The 19,045-nt window shown below is 40.1% G+C and overlaps 1 protein-coding gene across 6 annotated transcripts in view; it reads left to right on the forward strand.

Moving 5' to 3' along the window:
* LOC122639776 (peroxisomal (S)-2-hydroxy-acid oxidase-like) overlaps window positions 1-18,295 on the forward strand; it is a 50,013-nt gene extending 31,718 nt beyond the window's left edge. The window contains exons 1-12 of one of the 6 annotated variants that reach the window (XM_043832733.1): window positions 12,061-12,143; window positions 13,041-13,211; window positions 13,494-13,618; window positions 15,443-15,489; window positions 16,187-16,264; window positions 16,383-16,507; window positions 16,704-16,770; window positions 16,871-16,933; window positions 17,097-17,166; window positions 17,594-17,694; window positions 17,837-17,941; window positions 18,039-18,295. In XM_043832733.1, coding sequence (XP_043688668.1) covers window positions 13,075-13,211; window positions 13,494-13,618; window positions 15,443-15,489; window positions 16,187-16,264; window positions 16,383-16,507; window positions 16,704-16,770; window positions 16,871-16,933; window positions 17,097-17,166; window positions 17,594-17,694; window positions 17,837-17,941; window positions 18,039-18,230 — 1,110 coding nt within the window. In that variant the 5' untranslated portion in view covers window positions 12,061-12,143; window positions 13,041-13,074 and the 3' untranslated portion in view covers window positions 18,231-18,295. Of the gene's footprint in view, window positions 1-12,060; window positions 12,144-12,173; window positions 12,304-12,939; window positions 13,212-13,493; window positions 13,619-15,442; window positions 15,490-16,186; window positions 16,265-16,382; window positions 16,508-16,703; window positions 16,771-16,870; window positions 16,934-17,096; window positions 17,167-17,593; window positions 17,695-17,836; window positions 17,942-18,038 lie in introns of those variants that run through there. The other 5 variants (XM_043832731.1, XM_043832732.1, XM_043832735.1 and 2 more) reach the window with 5 other exon arrangements.
* The last annotated feature ends 750 nt before the right edge of the window (window positions 18,296-19,045 follow it).

Below are 19,045 nucleotides of genomic sequence, written 5' to 3' on the forward strand. Positions count from 1 at the left end.
TGCACATTACGATGTGGTGAGCCAGATCCATAACACCCGGATTTCCTAAGGGGTTTCAGTGATGGATCATGTCATGAAAAATATAAATTTATTTGAGAAGCTGGAGTCCATGGGGATGACATTCGATCTGTTGTACAAGACAGATGTTATTTTAAATTCCCTTCCCACTACCTATGCTCCTTTTCGTATGTCTTACAATATTAGCAATAAGGAATTGGAGCACACTGAGCTGGCCAATGCTCTGGTAAAAGCAGAGAAGACCCTAAAGGGTAACAAGTTGGAAGTCAACACCACTGATGCTAAGCCTTCTTCGAAAGGGAAGAGGAAGAAGAAGATAGTAAGGCGAAAGCCTTGAAACCTAAGGGAGATGGTAAGGGCAAAAAGAAAGCACGGGGCAAGTGCTTCTTTTACAAGGCGGGTCATTGGAAGAGGAACTGCCATGCATTCCTGGTAACTGTGAAAGATAAGAAGCTGAATGAATCGGGTATTCCTAAAGAAGGTATATATGATGTGCTCTTTATGAGTCGATTTTGTCTATTGAACCATCTAATTCGCGGTTGGTGGACTCTGGCGCCACTATCCATGTTTGTAATGTAGAGCAGGGGTTCAAGGAGACAAGGAAGCTGAAAAGAAATGAGGTGCACATGAGGATGGGCACTAGAGCTGAAGCCATGGCGATGGTTGTTGGAACTTATTATTTAAATTTTGGTTCCGTTAATTTAATTTTAAAGGATTATTATTATGCACCCTTTTTTAAGAGGAAGATACTCTCAATTTCAAACTTGTTTTGGATGGGTATAGTTTTTCCTTTAATTCTAAATTAGTTATTCGTTTAAATAATTTTTTCGTGGCATCTGGTTATCTGCAAAATGGATTGTATTTCTAATTTTTTCAGTTAAAATGAATATTGTTTCGAATGCTGATCTGAAACAGAAAGCAGCTCCAGTGAATCTAACGTATTTGTGACATTTAAGATTAGGTCATATTAATATGGACCGAATCAGTAGGTTAGTAAAGGAAGGACCCTTGGATAGTCTAAAGGTCGAACCCTTTCCTATCTGTGAGTCATGCCTTCGGGGCAAGATGTCCAAGAAATCCTGTAGCAATAAAGGTATTAGAGCCACAGATCTGTTAGAATTAATACACACTGACGTGTGTGGAGCAAGATAGAGATATGAATACTTTATAACCTTTACACACGATTACTCTAGATATGTATACATCTACTTGATGCATAGGAAATCAGAAGCCTATGAGAAATTCAAGGAATTCTAAGCCAAAGTTGAAAGACAGTTAGATAAACGCATTAAGTCATTGTGACCAGATCATGGAGGAGAGCACTTGTTGGATGAGTTTATAGGGTATCTCACATCACATGGGATTGTTAGTCAGCTACCGAATCCTAGAGCACTACAACAGAATGGTGTATCTGAACGACGCAACTGGACTCTATTGGATATGGTTCAGACTATGCTCACTTATAATGAGCTCCCTCTATCTTTTTGGGGATTTTCCCTAAAAACAACCATGTATATCTTGAATAGGATTTCAATAAAATTTGTGTCTAAGACACCGTTTGAGTTGTGGAAAGGGCAAAAGCCCAGTGTACAACATCTGAAGGTGTGGGGCTGCATCGCACATGTGCGTAAACAACAGACAGATAAGTTGGAGTCAAGGACTTCAAGGTGCTATTTCTTGGGATACTTTAAAGGCACGATAGGCTATTACTTCTATAACCCTAATGACCAAAAGTTTATTGTAAGTAAATATTCTACTTTCCTTAAGGAAGAAATATTCACCAAGAAGTCAAAACCTGTAGTTATTGAGGAGTTATAGGATAACTCGGAAACATCACTTCCTAAAGTGAGACCAACAAATGTACTCACTGAAATGCCAACACCTCAAGAACCTCGACGCAGTGGGAGGATATCTAGACCACCCACTAGGTTTACTTTTTTTCACAGGAGATAAGAAAATAATGGAAGAGTTCCACATGGTTTCGATTGAGTCGGGTGATAATCCGACAACATACTCTGAGGTTCTTAAGGATGTTGATGTTGTTAAATGGTTGGAAGCGATTCGCTCTGAAATAGATTCAATGCATTCCAATAAGGTTTGAACTCTAGTCGATCCACCAATAAGGGTAAAACCCATTAGATGTAAATGGATCTTCAAGAGAAAGAAGGGCCCTGATGGAAAATTTGAAAGATTCAAAGCAAGGCTGGTGGCAAGAGGATATACCCAGAAAGAGGGTGTCGACTATGATGAGACTTTCCCCAGTGGCGATGATGAAATCCATCAGAATTTTATTGGCAATCGCAACATACTTTGATTATGAAATCTGGTAGATGAATGTGCAAATCGTATTTCTGAATGGATTCCTCGATGAGAAAATCTACACGCAACAGCTAGAGGGGTTCTCTTCCTTGGAGGAAGAAAGCAAAGTATGCAAGTTGCAAAGATTCATTTATGGACTAAAATAGGCTTCCAAAAATTGGAACATCAAATTTGATCAATCAATCAAATTAGTTGGTTTTGATCAAAATATAGATGGACCATGCGTTTACAAGAAATTCAGTGGGAGTACAATATGTTTTCTTGTATTATACATAGATGACATATTGTTCATAAAAAATGATGTGGGGTTTCTTTCATCGATTAAGCAATAGTTGTCCACTACTTTCTCTATGAAAGATCTCGGAGAAACTACCTATATCCTAGGGATTAAACTTGTAAGAGATCGCCAAATACGGATGTTAGGCTTGTCACAAATTGCCTACATAGACAAAGTCCTAGCCAGATTCAGTATGGAGAACTCCAAGAGAGGAAGTGTTCCTTTTTGGCATGGAATTAATCTTTCCAAATCTCAGTGTCCTCAAACCCAAACAGACATTAAAGAGATGAAGAGGATTTCCTATGCCTCTACAGTAGGAAGTTTTATGTACATTATGTTGTGTACGAGGCCAGACATTTGCTATGTAGTAGGTATTGTAAGTTGTTACCAGTTGAATCCCAAACGAGAGCATCGGACTGCTATGAAAAACATCCTCAAATATTTGAGGATTAAGGATCATTTTTTAGTTTATGGATGTGATCAGTTGTTGGTTTTGGGGTATATTGACTCAGATTTTCAAACCGATAAAGATGACAAAATCCATGTCTGGGATGATACGTGTAAGTTTAGGACTTATGGCCCCACTTGTTATTATGCGGGGTATTTCTGTGATTTGCTAATTAATGATTAATCTATTTAATTTTAAATGGACTTGATGCATTTAATTAAAAACCCATTAAAAATTAAATCTATTAATTATTTTATTTCCCTTTTAGATTCTTTTCTTCATCAAGTAGAAGCCATCAAGAAAGCCCATTAGTTTCAAGTTAAATTTTGAGGAGAGAGTGTCACACCCCCTCCTTGGGACCAAGCAGTGTGACTAGGATACATCCTGGTATCCTACACCAACACCAGGATCTACACTTGTCATATTAGGATCACTGACCCCACATAATAAATATGATCAGAGTAACAACGGAAGCATAATAACGTAATCATAAGGCTAACAAGATGATATCATATAAGTAAGTTGAATCTTATCCCAGCATCATAAGTGTTATACCCGCACCCCAGGAGTATAATTAATTATTAATTCTTCCCGTGGCGTGTAGTTATCACGCCACGTATGCGGTGAGTTGTTCTCACCGGTGGTCAAACCCACTATATTGACCATAGTACGAGGTTGCCTGTGGAAACTAGTCGGGACCACGGAGGTTGCACCTTGACGTGTGGGGTAAGTAGTTGACCAAATTTTGTTGTGTGTTTCTTGCCCTCTCAAAGCCCTCGAAGTGTGGTCCAAAGGCCACGACCTCTTATGGTGGGAACCACCTTCCTACTCGCATCGGAGGCAAGGTTCTTGGCTGCCTCCGACCACGCATCAATGCTGCTAACAAGGACCCTTGTGGGTGAGACCCTGTGGCTAAGGTGCTATTGGTGCCCTGCCATGTTTGACCCTACCCAAATAGACCCTAGGTTACACTTATGAGGCCTTATCCAAATAGGCCAATAAATGTGAAGTCTATATGAGAGAGAGGGGTAAGACTATTCCTTAGTCTTTCTTTTTCTTTCTCTTTCCTAACCTAATCGTGAAAGGAGAGGAGAGCTTTGAAGAGAGGAGGAGAAGGAGGAGAAGGAAGGGAAGAAGAAGAAGGAAAGGCCTTGGGTTTGGAGCTTTAAAGAGGGCACCTCATGTGTACCTCAAACCAGGTAAGCCAAGTGCCCTTTTCCCCATTTTCTCTCTTCCCCCTTGCTCGTTTGAGCTTGGGTGGTTCGTTGGTTGCAGCCCCAAGATGGGGATTTCTTTTGGAAACCCAAAGGGTTAGCTCGAGCCATGTGTAGTTTCCCCTTGTAGGATGCTATCCCATTTTCATTACAATCTTATAAAGACCTCTATTTTGACCTCTTGCTTGAATCTATTTGATTCTAAAGCTTCAACCACCAAAGAAAACCCCAAATCTGGATTTTGAGCTTTTGATCCTTTAAACCCCCTTAAATCTTTGAATGTTGGGTGTTTCTAAGACCCAAATAGACTCCAAGACACCCCTCCCTAGTCCCTTGAGGCTTAGAGAACCAAATGGGACAACCACGGGCTTTTAAAGACCTTGAAATCACACTTGGATTGCATCGGAGGCAAGCTGCGTGAGTCCGATGTTTGCCTCCGATGTGTCCCGAGCTGCGGGGAAGGTCGGAGGCAAGGTCGGAGGCGCGAGCTGCTGAGTCCGACGTTGCCTCCGATGCGATTTTAAGGCTTATAACTTATGTAAATGGTGGGGTTTCTCTATGAGGCCTCCCCTACACTCTCTCACACTCTTATTCACTTCCATAGGCGCCAACATATGTGCAATGGGGTGATTTTGAGCGAGGAATCATTCGCTTATACAAACTCCATTTGAAGTAATTGGTGAGTGGGTTTGGGTATTGTTTGAGCTTGTTTACTATTGCTTATTCATGCATTTATGAATTATATTGTGACATTATCATTCAAGCATGATTGCATATTTGCATTTATTCTTATTCGATGATGATGATTTGGATGATATGGATTTGTGTTGGGTTACGGTCGGAAATCGCACCGGAACCCCGTGTACGATGGAATTGTATATTGCATCTCATTCTTGCTGTATGCGCCGTGTTGTCTTTGGTACCGGTGTTAGATGGAATGGGGACGTTGACACACCGGATGTACCTCTCAACACGATAGGATTCATGTAGTATATCGTGGTTAGGCTCGAGTTCCTATGCTCGACCCTTACCAAGGGGTTTAGGTGTTGGGTAGCGAGCACTCTGCTGTGTGGAGAGTTAGAGAGGCCAGGCCGGGGTAGTAATGGTTATCGGGAGTCGCCTGCGGGTGGTGATGACTACGACCGGCGGGGCTCCATAGTAATAATTGAGGTTGCATTGTGGTGAGAATGGAAGGATCCACAATGTCTTCAGAGTTATTGCGATAGCATATACCCATTGACTTAGCATTGTGTGTTAGGTGGTAAATGAATTAATAATAGCATGCACCATGGACTATTTGTGATTGTGTGATTGTGCATCCCCTTTTCTCTCTCACTAGCTCGGTGGAGCTAACCCCGTGTACACATTCTTTTTAGATTTTGATGCGGATGATTCTTGTGGAGCCGAGACCGTGGCGAGGATCATGGCGATAGTTGCCCATGATGATTGTGCCTACGGGCTGTATTGATACTTGGGACTTGTTCCCTTCTTTTGTTTTTTTTTGGGGCCACATGCCTTGTATAAATATTTATTATTATACTTGTTTTGGGGTAGTTATGCTATGGTCATTGGGATATCCATCCAAACTATTTATGTATCACTTAGCCGTGTGAACATGAGGTAACTCATGAGCGCTTCCGCTTATTTTATGATCGTTGGAAATGTAATATTCCTTTATCTTTCGCACTACGATATTATTGTATTGTAATATTGGTTTATGACTGTGAGTTGGCCACTGCATCGAGATCCTGGCGTGAGGTGGGATGACGCGTGTCACCCCAATCATACCCTGATATTGTATTTTATCCCTTGTCGGGATAGGGGTGTGACAATAAGATTTGTAAAAAACTGTACTAAATGTATACAAGACTACGACCATCCAGGTAGTAATAAATAATTGATTACAACCCAAAAGTTAAATAAATATTCAAATATCTAAAAAGGCCTCAAGCCCACACTACACCACTCCATAAGCACAAGCATCGCATGCGCATTCAGGTCTGTGCTCCTCTCCATTGGGAGAACCCCAAATGTCAAGTCCATCAATGTACAAGTAGGGAAGACCCACATCTACCGTTACTGCATCTCTTGCATCCACATCTAAAAAAAGAGGACCCTCAAGGGCTGAGCTTCACTAAGCCCAATAAGTAATTAGATCATGCAAGAAATCACAATATTATGTATGCACAAATCATATGATGCATGAATGCCTTAGTTGATTTTTCACCTAACATCACAATCTTAGTCCGGATCTAGTGCTACTACAACACCCTAGGTAGCATCCCCGGCCTCCGGTGCCATAAAATGGATGACAATCCGACGATGAAAGACCCGAGTTACGTTGGGAGCCTGCGGTACTGGACTCCTCCATGAGTTGTCCGTAAACCCTTATATAACCCTAGCTCTCACTCGGTTACAATACCTTAGCCGATCACGCTAGACACCGATCTTTTGAGAATGGTACTTCAATCCGTTGAATGTCACCATTGGTTACCAACACCTTACCCCCTATTGGTAAGGGGGTGTAGCACTGGTGTAGTACAAACCTAACCAACATATAATTATATGCATGAAAGGACACACATATGCGTAGGCCAGAGGTCGAGTCCATAGTGCCGAAAGAATGGTTGGTCCGGCTATCCTCTCGCCCCCTCTAGCTTACACATATACACATAAGCGCTGTGATACCGAAATAATGCTCGGCCGATCACAAACTCATTTCCATCCTAATGCAACAGTCATCTCTAATACACAGTTACACTATATGACCATTCACTTAAATCATTCATAGCGATCCCAAGTCCGACGCCTACTCGCAACACTTAGATCCTATCGCTAACACTCATCTCATAATCACGTAATCATCATATCTCATCATATGACAATTATAATCACCATTCACATTCACGTCTCAACACATAATCAATATCTGCATTCTCAATTCCATCATAACAGTTCAAACAAAAGAATATTTCCTAAGTCTAGCATTCATCATGATAATGTTATATCATAACCAATCCTACACTAACATTCATATAAGAAGATATTCTACGTAAGCATGCATAGTGAGTATAACATCTAGGCATGTTGGCATAATACATGCTTGAATGGCATACATCTTTTACAAATAAGAAACATTCCCAAATTAAAGTCAAGTATCTAATCCATTCATAATCGTTGTATATAATCTCAGGTTCCATGCAGCATACGTCCTCACCGTAGGTGCAGGTTATCATATCAAGTTGAGCTACAGGTTTACTTTAGCTGGAGAGAGATGAAGGGTCAAAACCCTTAGTCAAACAATTTTATACTTGTGCGGTCGATGGTGCGGTCTGTGAGACCTATCATCCGTACAGGTGCAGTCTGTGCAGGCAGTGGTCATTCTCCTGAAGATTCCATTCATGCAGTCTGTGGTGTGATCGATGGACCATCATCCGTACCCATTGACCTCACAAGCCATTTTTACTGTTTTCAGCAATGACTTGAGCTGTGGGTGGTATCTGAGTATGGGACCTACAGGGGATCAATTGGGGAATCCTCCTATCATTCTAGAGTTACAAAATGACCATGGGTCTATGATCCAATTAGGGTTTTACAAGGAATTGGGTTCTAGGTCAAGGATTCCCAAATTGAAGGTCAATTAATGGAGGTTTCATGGTAGCTAAGTTGTAGGATTGGGAATTAGCTAATTAGGGTTAGCAATTGGTGTCTCTAGCACCCAATTGAAGGATTAATTAGAGTAGGGCAAGAAGCCCTATGATCTGAGCATGAATTGAGCAACTACCACCTAGATTCTAGAAGGAATTGCATGGAATTCAAGTAGAATAGATAGCTTACAGTGGAATTTAGCTTAGAACAACAAGAGGGGAAGCTTCAAAGCTAGAAATAAACCAAAGTGCTCCTAGGTAGGGGTTGAGTTCTCAATCAGCTGGGGTGAAGATGGAGCTCAAGATCAGCTGAAATGGAGGTTGGGACAGCAATGGAGCCACTTATCCTTCTTCCTTCTCTCCTTTCTTCTTCTGTTTCCTACTTCTTCTTCTTCCTTTCCTTGCTCTCCACGTTTTCTCTCTTCTCTAGGGTTGGAAAATGAAGTGGAATGAGAAGAAGATTAGGGTTTTACCAATTTTAAGATGGGAGCACTAAGGGCTGTTTGGATAAGTTGTTCAATGAATTAAACTGTACTTAGGTTAGATTGGGGATGAGTTTGAGTGTCCTAGTGTTTAGGATAGGTTATTTAGGTTAAATTGGACTTAAGAATAGATGGGTCAAGCCCCAGGTCCGAGTGGGTGAGGTCCACACCTTGGGACTTCAATTTCTGAGCAAAATAGCCTGTGCGGTCTGTGTATTCGATCGACCGTAGGCTCAGCCTGCATGATTCTGACAAGCCAAAAGTATTGATACAAGTCCAAATGGTCCGGGGTTTTCTCCAGGGTATTCGTACAAGTGAGGGCACTTTGTCTAGATGGTTTATATGTCCTAAATACACATGTTGAAAAACATAGGTCATCCAAATAGGTCATGGTTAGACTTACCCTTAGACTTCCAGAAGTAGACTTGCTCATGAGGTCTAGTCACTCTGCTGCCAGTCCTACATGTAAAGTTCAAATTAGACCCAAATTTTGGGCATTGGTGTAATAGAGAGAGTGTCAGACTCTCACTAGGAATTGGCATGGGGATTTTTAGAGCCACAACTATGTATACACAAAGGGGGGAGCCGGCTGCCTATGCTTGGCCAAAATTCTCAGCCCTTCCCCCTCCACATGATTTCTCTCTCCTCTCTCTTGTCTCTTGCTTTTGTCCTCTTTGAGTGGAAAGCAGGTTAAGGTTTTGGCAAACCTTGATTTTTGTGAAAGATTGGATCATTCTGTTCTTGGAGAAGCTGGTTATTTGACTTGGGAATCTTTGGTTGCATGGTTGTATCAAGAAGGTTCAAGAAAGGGTTCTTGAAGTTCTCATTGGGAGAAGAACCATTATTTGGAGGAGGAGAAACACTTAGGTATCTCCAGGTTAGTGAATCTTAATGTTTTTATCTATGCATTGAGTCTCTTTTATTTGATATTCATGGGATGCAAAAGAACACCCGAATCGATCTCTTTCCGCTACGCATTCGAGTATGGGATAATTTCCTCTTTCCATTGAATGGAAAAAAGATGTTCTTTTATCTTCTTGTAAAACCCTAATTTTTATGGGACAAGAAAGAGAAGAGTTTGGTAAATTTTTATATCAAACCATAATAATTTTTCGTTTTGGTTTTCCATGGGTAACCATGGAGATGATCCCATGATTACCTAACGCTGGTGTCTTCCCTTCAGGATGATGAACCAGCTCCCAATTATCATTCTTCTTCAAGGTCTGCATTTCTTCTAACATAGCATCTTTTTACTTTGGGTCTATGATAGCTTCTTTCGAACCATGTGAGATAAATACAGAAAATAATGAAGAGACAAAAGCATGTTAGGGAGGAGATAAAGAACTATAAGATACAAAGTTAGAAATATGGTGCAAGGTATGTGATCTAACACCTTTCCTAATGATGGTCAACATCAGATGGAAGAGAGGGACTATTACCTACTGATTGTTTTGGAGCTAGCTTAGGAGGCGTAGATGGATATGGTAAGACAGGGAAATGCTTCTTTTTCTTTCGTGAGTAAGTGATTACGTCCTTGTTACTTGGAGTGGTGTTGGGCTTCTCCCACTGAAGGCAAATGCTCCCCGAGAAGAGATGACTACTAATATGAATTATTTGCATGAAAGGTCACATCCCTGGTAACAATAAGCTTTCAAGTAGGGGATGACAACAATGGTATCCTTTCTGGGAAGTAGAATACCGAAGGAAGATACACCAAATAGCCTTAGGATCCATTTTGGAATGAGAGGGAGAAGTGTTGTGTACGAAAAAAACACAATCAAATACCTTGGGAGGAAGGTGAGAAGCAAGGGAGGGATCCAGAAGTTGGCTCATTGGAGTTTTAAAGTTAAGGACACTAAAAGGAACCCGATTGATAAAAAAGGTAGATATAGGAATTGCATATCCCAAATAGAATTTAGGGACATAAGTGGTAAACATCAATGCCCGAGTATTTTCCAGAAGATCCGATTTTTATGCTATGGGATACCATTATGTTCCGGAGTCCGGACACATGAAGTTTGGGAAACAGTGTTGTAAGAGTCAAGATATTGAAGGAAGGAACCATCAATGTATTCGGTTCCATTGTTACTACCTAAGATCTGATCCTTGGCATTAAATTGATTGATAATCATGTTATGAAAGGACTGAAAACAAGAAAAAGCCTCGGATTAGGTCTGAAGAAGGTAGGCCTAGGTCAAGTGGATACAATTATCAATGAATGTAATTACCATTTAAACCCACCCCTAGCAATAACTTTGGAAGGACCACATAAATTTAAATGTATAATAGAAAAAAGAATCAAACTTTTATTATCAATAGGAAAATAAGAGAACCTAGTATGTTTAGAAAATTCATAAATATGACAATGTAAATTAGCCAAAGAACAATGTTTAACTAAAGAACGAAATAAATATCATAAAACACGATATGACGGATGTCTCAAACGACGGTGCCACTGTTGGCATTGAGTAAGAGAACTCTCTACCCGATTAAGATTATGAGCGGAGACTGATGAAGATGAAACTGGAAGACTTGGACCCAAGTAGTAGAGGCCATCCCGTACTCTACCATATCCAATCATTGCCCCCATCACTAGGTCCTGAAAACACACAATGAGTTGAATAGAAATGAACACAATATTTACTGCCAATAGTAAGACGATAAATGGAAAGCAAATTAACACATAAGTTGGGAACATAAAGAACAAAGGTCAAAGAGATGGTACGAGAACTAGAAACAGTGCCTTTATCAAAGATCGAAGAAAGGGATCCATAAACAAATCGGACCTTGTCCTTTCCCCAACGAGTGAGACAAGTATGGAATAGGTCCGAAGTATTGGTCATGTGATAAAAAAACCCCAAAATCAAGGAGGCAGGAAGGACTAGACTCACAAGAAGCAAGAAAAATACCTGATTAGGCTATTAGGCTAAATGAAAAGCATGTGTCAGTCGGTTCGGTTCCATGGATTGATGGTATGATCCGAAAACTGAACCGAGAATCGAGTCGTTTCTGGAATTGGATACCAAATCCAAACCTGCTCGGTTCGGTTTGGTTATGGTTAATTCAGATCTACAAGACGGTTCCACTTTGGTTCTAAATCCGATTTCAATTTGGTTATATAAATCAGTTCCTATTTGGCTTACTGAACTGTTCTAATGTTTGGTTTTAAATTCCCGTGAAAGTGCGGTGTGAAAAACCCTTTGTAGGATCTCTAAAATTGAATACAAGGGTTTAGAATCCGAATCACCAAGAGGAGGATTGGTAGTAAAGTGCGGTGTGAAAAACCCTTGGCTGCATACGTTTTCTTCTCTTCTGATGCCTTCAACGATTAGACGGCTGAGCATGCATGCAAGTAATAGTATCTTATGCCGCTGCAACAATCATCTGCTTTACATGTCAGTGCTGTCTTTGAAGCTGATGGAACTGAGAATAAGGGACACTATTTCCTCTCTCAACCTGGGCTTATTGATATTAGATGGAGGCTGCAGTCAAGAAGAACAGATGAAGAAGATGGCAAGCAAAGAGACGGAGAGAAAGCTGAGCTGAGAATGCTAGAGAATACAGAACGTACCTTCGTAGCGATTTGAATACAGAATACAGAACGTACTTTAGAACAGTGCTCATTTGACTTCGTATGACGCTTTTCCTTTTTAAATCACAGTCACCACTGGTTGTCTACAACTCAAACTTGTGGTTTTCCTCTCATGCAATCTACTGTTTAGGCAAAAGGAAGCCAAGGTAATCTTTCTTTCTATAGGTCTGCCTCTGTTTGTGATTTTTCCCATGTGGGTGTCGTCAAAACTTGGCTTGGGATTGAGTGCTTGAACTTGTCTTTGCTCCAAAGACATGGGTTTTGAGTAGATTTCAATTGTCGATTGCGTTTTCGATGTTTTCGCATGTAGATTTTATCTGAATTTTATCTTGGCTGGTCTGTAAGAATTTCTTCTCAATATTTATTGATTCTTCTATTTTGGCTGATGAATAGGAGCATATTTGAGTCTTACGATTAAAATTTTCCTTTTGCTTCGGAGTCTTATGATGTAAATTAGTTTTTTGGTTTGGCATTAGACAAGCGTTCAAGCTTCACTGTTTTTTTTGAAATTAGGACAACTATACACCGAGCGGAGGATTTCTAATTTCCTGCTGGAGAATGACTAGATTTAAATTTAAAGTTGGGTATCCGTGTGTCATCTTATGGGCTTTAGTTGAATTGGGTCTCATATTTTCCATATCTTCTTCATATGAATCTTGTCAGGATCGGAACTTAATCTGTGGTCGTTTGCTGTTCTTTAAATATTTCCTGTGGTTTTGAATACTCTGTTTAGATTTGGGATTATGTATGGCTATATTTTCTTGAAGTCTTAGACTTTAATATGAGATTATATTTCTATCCTCTTGGCATGGGCTTGATAAAACTTTTGCTTCCGTTCATTTATGTGTTTTCTGTTAGTGTCTTGAAACAGATCTTTATTTCTGTTTAGATTCCTTGGAGCTAATAACAATTTTTCAGAGTTTAGATGTTTCTAACTTGTAGGTTTTGGCAGAATCTGTCATAGGATAATATTCTGTTTTTGGTTTATCATGTTTGGGGGCAAAATAGGATCTGAATTTATTTGCTTCTGCTATTGAATTTAGATATTGAGGAAAGCATAAATTGTCAACTGTGAAGATGGAGATAACCAATGTTTCCGAGTATGAGGCCATTGCAAAGAAAAAATTGCCAAAGATGGTTTATGACTACTACGCATCTGGTGCAGAGGACCAGTGGACTCTTCGGGAGAACAGAAATGCATTCTCCAGGATTTTGTAAGTTCTTTATGTTCTACAAGAACTTGATGATTGTTTTTGTACCTACATATTATTTTTTTTAATGGATGTTTTATTGCTTCTGAAAGTTCATTTTGTTTGTGGTTCGCCTTTGTGGGCAAAAAGAATGAGGATATTTTCTTTTCCCTGTTTCTTTTCTGATGATTCACATGCTTGTTTGTAAACAGTTCTGCTTTCTTCTTTCTAGTGTCTGCTCTTTCTAACAACGATTTCTTGAGCTGATGTTCTCCTTTTTAATGGTTTTTTTTTATTGAAAAATAGGTTTCGGCCTCGTATTCTTATTGATGTGACCAAGATAGACCTGACCACTACTGTCTTGGGCTTCAAAATATCAATGCCCATTATGATTGCTCCAACTGCCATGCAAAAAATGGCACATCCTGAAGGTACATCCCTGTTTCCTTCTTGTGCTCTAATCAAGTTTGGGAAGGTAAGAATTATTTATTATTAATGAAACATGATAAATACCTATTTCCATTTCAGCTCAACCCTAGGTCTGTTACTTGAGTGATACATTTCATGTTTTGATTTTTGTGTTTGTATCTGTGGAATTTATCCATTCAGTCAACTGAATCTTGTTTTCTTGGGATAGATCCTGGGGGCCTTACTTGGTTTTATAATAGGAGCTGTTTTCAGGACTTGTTCTGCTTAAGTTGACTTGAAACTCATTTGAGTATTAGAAATATGGTGTTTCCACTATTAGATTGATATTCTAAGTATGTAAATAACAACAACAACAACTCAGCGTAATCCCAACTAAATGTGGTCGGCTACACGGATCCACACACACAAAAAAGAGAAAGGGCACACACCAGCCCCACCTACAAATCAGTCTAAAGCAAACTAATTGGGATCGCCTACACGGATCTTTGCCTTCCAATCAGCTCTATTGGATGTCATACTAGAAACTAGACCTAAGCTACGCATGCCCTTCCTTACCACCTCTCCAAGGGTCATTTTCGGTCTGCCCCTAGCTCTCTTAGTACCTTCAATCTGAATCAAGTCACTCCTCCAAACTGGAGCTTCCGGTGGCCTCTGTTGAACATGGCCATACCACCTCAAGCGACTTTCTCGTAGCTTATCTAGAATCGGGGCTACTCCTAAACCCTCTCAAATATGGTCATTTTTTATTTTATCCTTCTTGGTTTTTCCACTCATCCATCTTAACATCCTCATCTCCACTACACTTAGTTTATCTTTATGACGCTTCTTAACTGCCCAACACTCCTCCGCATACATCATAGCCGGTCTTATGACTGTCCTGTAAAATTTTCTTTAAGCTTTAAAGGAGTCCGTCGATCACATAAAACTCCAAATGCACCTTTCCACTTCAGCCATCCTACTTTAATCCTCTGAGTGACGTCGTCTTCTATATCACCATCCTTACTGAGATTGATCCTAGATACCTAAAAATGCCACTTTGCGGAATCTCCATCTCATCAAGTTTCACCCCTTCATAATCCATCCCGGAGTTGCTAAAGTTGCATGCCATCATAGTTGTCAAGGCGTCGCCTAGGCGTCCAGGCGCCTTGGACGCCTTGTTCGCCTAGTTGGTGTCGCCTTAAACTTTGGCCCTCTCCACCGCCTTGGGTCGCCTAACCGCCGTGACAACTATGCATACCATATACTTCTAAGTATGTGAATGAATTTCTAAAATTTTTGAGAATGTGAGAACGAGTTCTTTTCCCTTTCCTGCTATTGAAGAAACTCACTCAAATGCAATCTTCCAACTTTAATGCTATATTGATTATGAAAGTCTTCTATTATAAATTTGGATGGAGTTAAATGATTCATCAATGTATTTGTTGAATCTAATTTGTAGAAAAACAAAATGAACGAATAAGAGTCAGCAAATGCATTGGTGAATCTAAATCACTCTCATAAACACTCTCCCCCCCCCCCCCCACACCAAAAAAAAAAAAAAAAGAATTATTGGAAAGAAATGTACTGTTAGAATCTAAATTTGGATTAGATTGACTGTAGGAGGACTCATTAAAGGTATTCTAAGTGCTTCCTTGACTTCCTGAACTCTGGAAGTGCATTATACATTTTCTCTAAAATTTTTGACTTGGTGACTCCATTACTTTGCCAAGCCTTAACCTAATTGACTGGATTTGAACAGAAGGAGGTATTCAAGTAATCAATTAAGTTTTGAACCCTAAGTAGAAAAACATGAATTTTGTGACTGAACCAAGGGTTTTCTCACGCAGGAGAGGACGCAACAGCAAGGGCAGCATCAGCAGCTGGCACAATTATGGTTTGACTTATGATCTTTTCATGCCTATTTTTTTCTTGTAAAATTCATCTGTTATTTAAGCTCATTCGCAGTTTCCAATACCATGGATCCCGCTACCAATATGTTTCTACTGTATTGATGAAGGCATTTGAAAATACTTTCTGCACACCATAGTCCGTAGGTAGATAAAGTTAAGGGTGTTGGAATCTTGAACTTCTTAATGTGGCTGCTCCTTTACCTCAATATGTTGGCATGTTCTTTCTACCTCACTGATGGTGCTGATTTTCATACCATGTATATGTAGCGTAATATTTTGCTCTCTAATCAGCACACTAACCATTATCCATAAAAATTATGTTATATTTCTATTATGGGAAGTAGTTTTCTGTCCGGAAGTGTGGCCTACGCCAGCACTCCCATGTGTCTATCTCTCTCCTCCTCAAAACAAGGGGGCAGAGGTGTCTTTTCAAATGGAGAGGAGAGAGATAGACTCATGGGAGTGCTGGCATAGGCCACACTCCCGGACAGAGAACTTTCTCCCTTCTATTATATTGCCATGCTTCTTTCCTGAAATACTCACCTGACCTCAATGCTCTCAGTTTTTTATTTGTGTTAGAAATGCAGAAGTCCTGAACATTTTGTAAAATGGTTCCTTTATGATGTATAACCTCTATGAGTACTCTGTCACATTTGATTTATTTATGAATGGTCCATCCAGACATTATCCTCATGGGCTACCTCAAGTGTTGACGAGGTTGCTTCTACAGGGCCTGGAATTCGCTTTTTCCAGCTTTATGTAAGCTTCCTTTTTTTTTTCTTTTAATGATCTGTTGTTTGCTGCTTTTCTTGTTGATTGAATTACTTTGATGCATATAATGAAATCTTGATCAAGTACTTTTCTGCTTATTGTTCAGGTATTCAAAGACAGGAATGTAGTTGCACAACTTGTGAGAAGAGCTGAAAGGGCTGGTTTTAAGGCAATTGCCCTCACTGTTGATACTCCAAGACTAGGTCGCAGGGAAGCTGATATTAAAAACAGGTACAACTGAAACATGCTAGACAAAAATACCTAGAAAGATTAGGCTGAGCAGTGTTGACAGTGCACCAGCCTGTGAGAGTTGATTTTTGAGGTCTTAAACTAAGCATGTGAAAAATTTTCCCAGTTACTTTATATGTACGTCAGTTACTTTACAAATTCCCAAGAATCAGGTCTCTTTTTATATGTTGTCCTGCAGGTTCTCTGTACCACCATTCTTGATATTGAAGAATTTTGAGGGATTGGACCTTGGCAAGATGGGTAAGGTGGGTTTTTGAATAGTTTCAGGATTTTTTTTTTACCTGGATTGTTGATTTCCCCTCCCTATTATGGTGTCATCCATGATCTCTTTGTGGGGTCATGCAGACAGATGACTCTGGATTTGTTTCATACGCTGCTGGTCAAGTTGATCAATCGTTTAGCTGGAAGGTATGTTTGGTGGAAGTGGATGGTTAGGGTTCTTAATTGAAAAAGGCGGGGGGGGGGGGGGGAGATTTTATTAGTTATTACCAAATTTAACATTGTAGTCTGGTTCATAAGCTCTTCCGATTTGGAATAACCTTCTGAAACTTCTGTTTGGGGATTTTACCAGGATGTGATGTGGCTTCAGACAATCACTTCATTACCAATTCTAGTGAAAGGTGTTCTAACTGAAGAGGATAGTAAGTAACAGAACTTTTAACGTATTCTCACCATTTTCTGATCACAGTCAATGACTCCTTGAACTCTTGTACCATGTATGACCTCGGATAGAGCCTATTGGAGGGTAAGGATCCATGTAGCAGACCCTATTTAGCTGAGATTCTCCTGATTTGCTGGGCTGTGCCTCTTTCCTCTTACTTTTATTTGTCACTTTTATCTTTTACTTTCTTTTATTTTCCATCGTTCATTTGTCATTTTCCATTTCTCAATTCTCATTTCATTTCCCATCCCCCTTTTTCCATTTCTTCGTTCCACTTTTTTTTCCTAGACCACATTTTTATCTACTTTGTTTGTTTGGATCCATGCAGCCGACCCCATTAAGTTAGGATAACGCTGAGTTTGTTGTTGTTGTTGTTGTATAACCCTCTTAATCTGCTGATCATGCAGCGAGGTTAGCCATTCAAAATGGAGCAGCGGGTGTCATTGTGTCCAATCATGGAGCTCGTCAACTTGATTATGTCCCAGCCACTATCATGGCTCTGGAGGAGGTGGATTTTCTTTCTTTAACATAATTTGGCGTAGTTAAATTACTAGGAAATATACATGTGCTCCCCCTCCCCCTCCCCCGGAAATTATTAGGAAGCAAGTACGTAGACTTGTATTTACTTGAGATTGTATCTTAAAATTTAGGTTGTCAAAGCTGCACAAGGCCGAGTTCCTGTTTTCCTGGATGGCGGGGTCCGGCGTGGAACAGATGTTTTCAAAGCATTGGCACTTGGAGCCTCTGGAATATTTGTAAGTAGATAATTCCACATTAATATGGTGGTATAGGCCTTGGTATTTACTCTTTTCTCGGGAAATGCCACCCATCTGACCCTGTTTTCAATCTCAGATTGGAAGGCCTGTTGTCTTTTCTTTGGCTGCTGACGGTGAGGCTGGTGTAAGAAAGGTACTCCAAATACTTCGTGATGAGTTTGAGCTTACTATGGCATTAAGCGGATGTCGTTCACTCAATGAGATCACTCGTAATCACATTTTTACAGAATGGGACCAACGTCGTCCTTTCCCTATCCCAAGGTTATAAAATGCCTTGAATATCACCGATGGGCCTACATATTTTCCAGTAAGTGTAACGTTCCATTTTGTATGATCGAGAGCCTACCTGTTGGCGGATAAGCTAATTTCATATTCAATGTAGGGCGTACCCAGTGTACAAGGCTCCCGTCACTGTAAGGTCTGGGGAGGGTCATAATGTACTCAGCCTTACCCCTGTTTTCACAGAGAGGCTGTTTCCAGGCTCGAACCTATGACCATTTAGTCACAATGGAGCATCCTTTATCATTGAACCAAGGCCCGCCCTCCCAGTGAACAAGAATGTATAATGAAAAGAAATAAATTATCGTACTCTTATATGCATTCTGTTGCTGCATCTGTTTTATCATTAACAATTCCCAAGGGAATTTTTCTTCTTTTTCTGTTGAAGTTTATCTAGTCTTGTTAACCTGTTAGCAACATTATAGTCTCCAACTGCCTTTCCTATCTAGTTAACATTTGATGTCTGTATCTGAAACATCCTTGTATGTCTCCATGATGCCACTGTTACCACTTATTTCTAAAGCCTCCGAGCTTCTAAACTGTTCCTACATTATAGATCCAAGCATCTCTCTTCCTCTGAATCTAATGGCAAATGATCGGATATATTTATACTTTGTATCAAAGTTGGAGTATTTCCATGCAAAGATCATCAGCTCAGTATATACCTCCATCATTTGGCATGTGTGATCCTGTGTAGTATCAGTCTGTAATAATATAGATTATTTCACAAAATATTGGGTTTTGGTAGGGGTTCTTTGCCTTAGCTATGGACACTAGCCTGGGTTTTCAAAAACCCAGCCCCAG

Source organism: Telopea speciosissima, chromosome 9 (assembly GCF_018873765.1).
Source record: "Telopea speciosissima isolate NSW1024214 ecotype Mountain lineage chromosome 9, Tspe_v1, whole genome shotgun sequence".
Taxonomy (NCBI): Eukaryota; Viridiplantae; Streptophyta; class Magnoliopsida; order Proteales; family Proteaceae; genus Telopea; species Telopea speciosissima.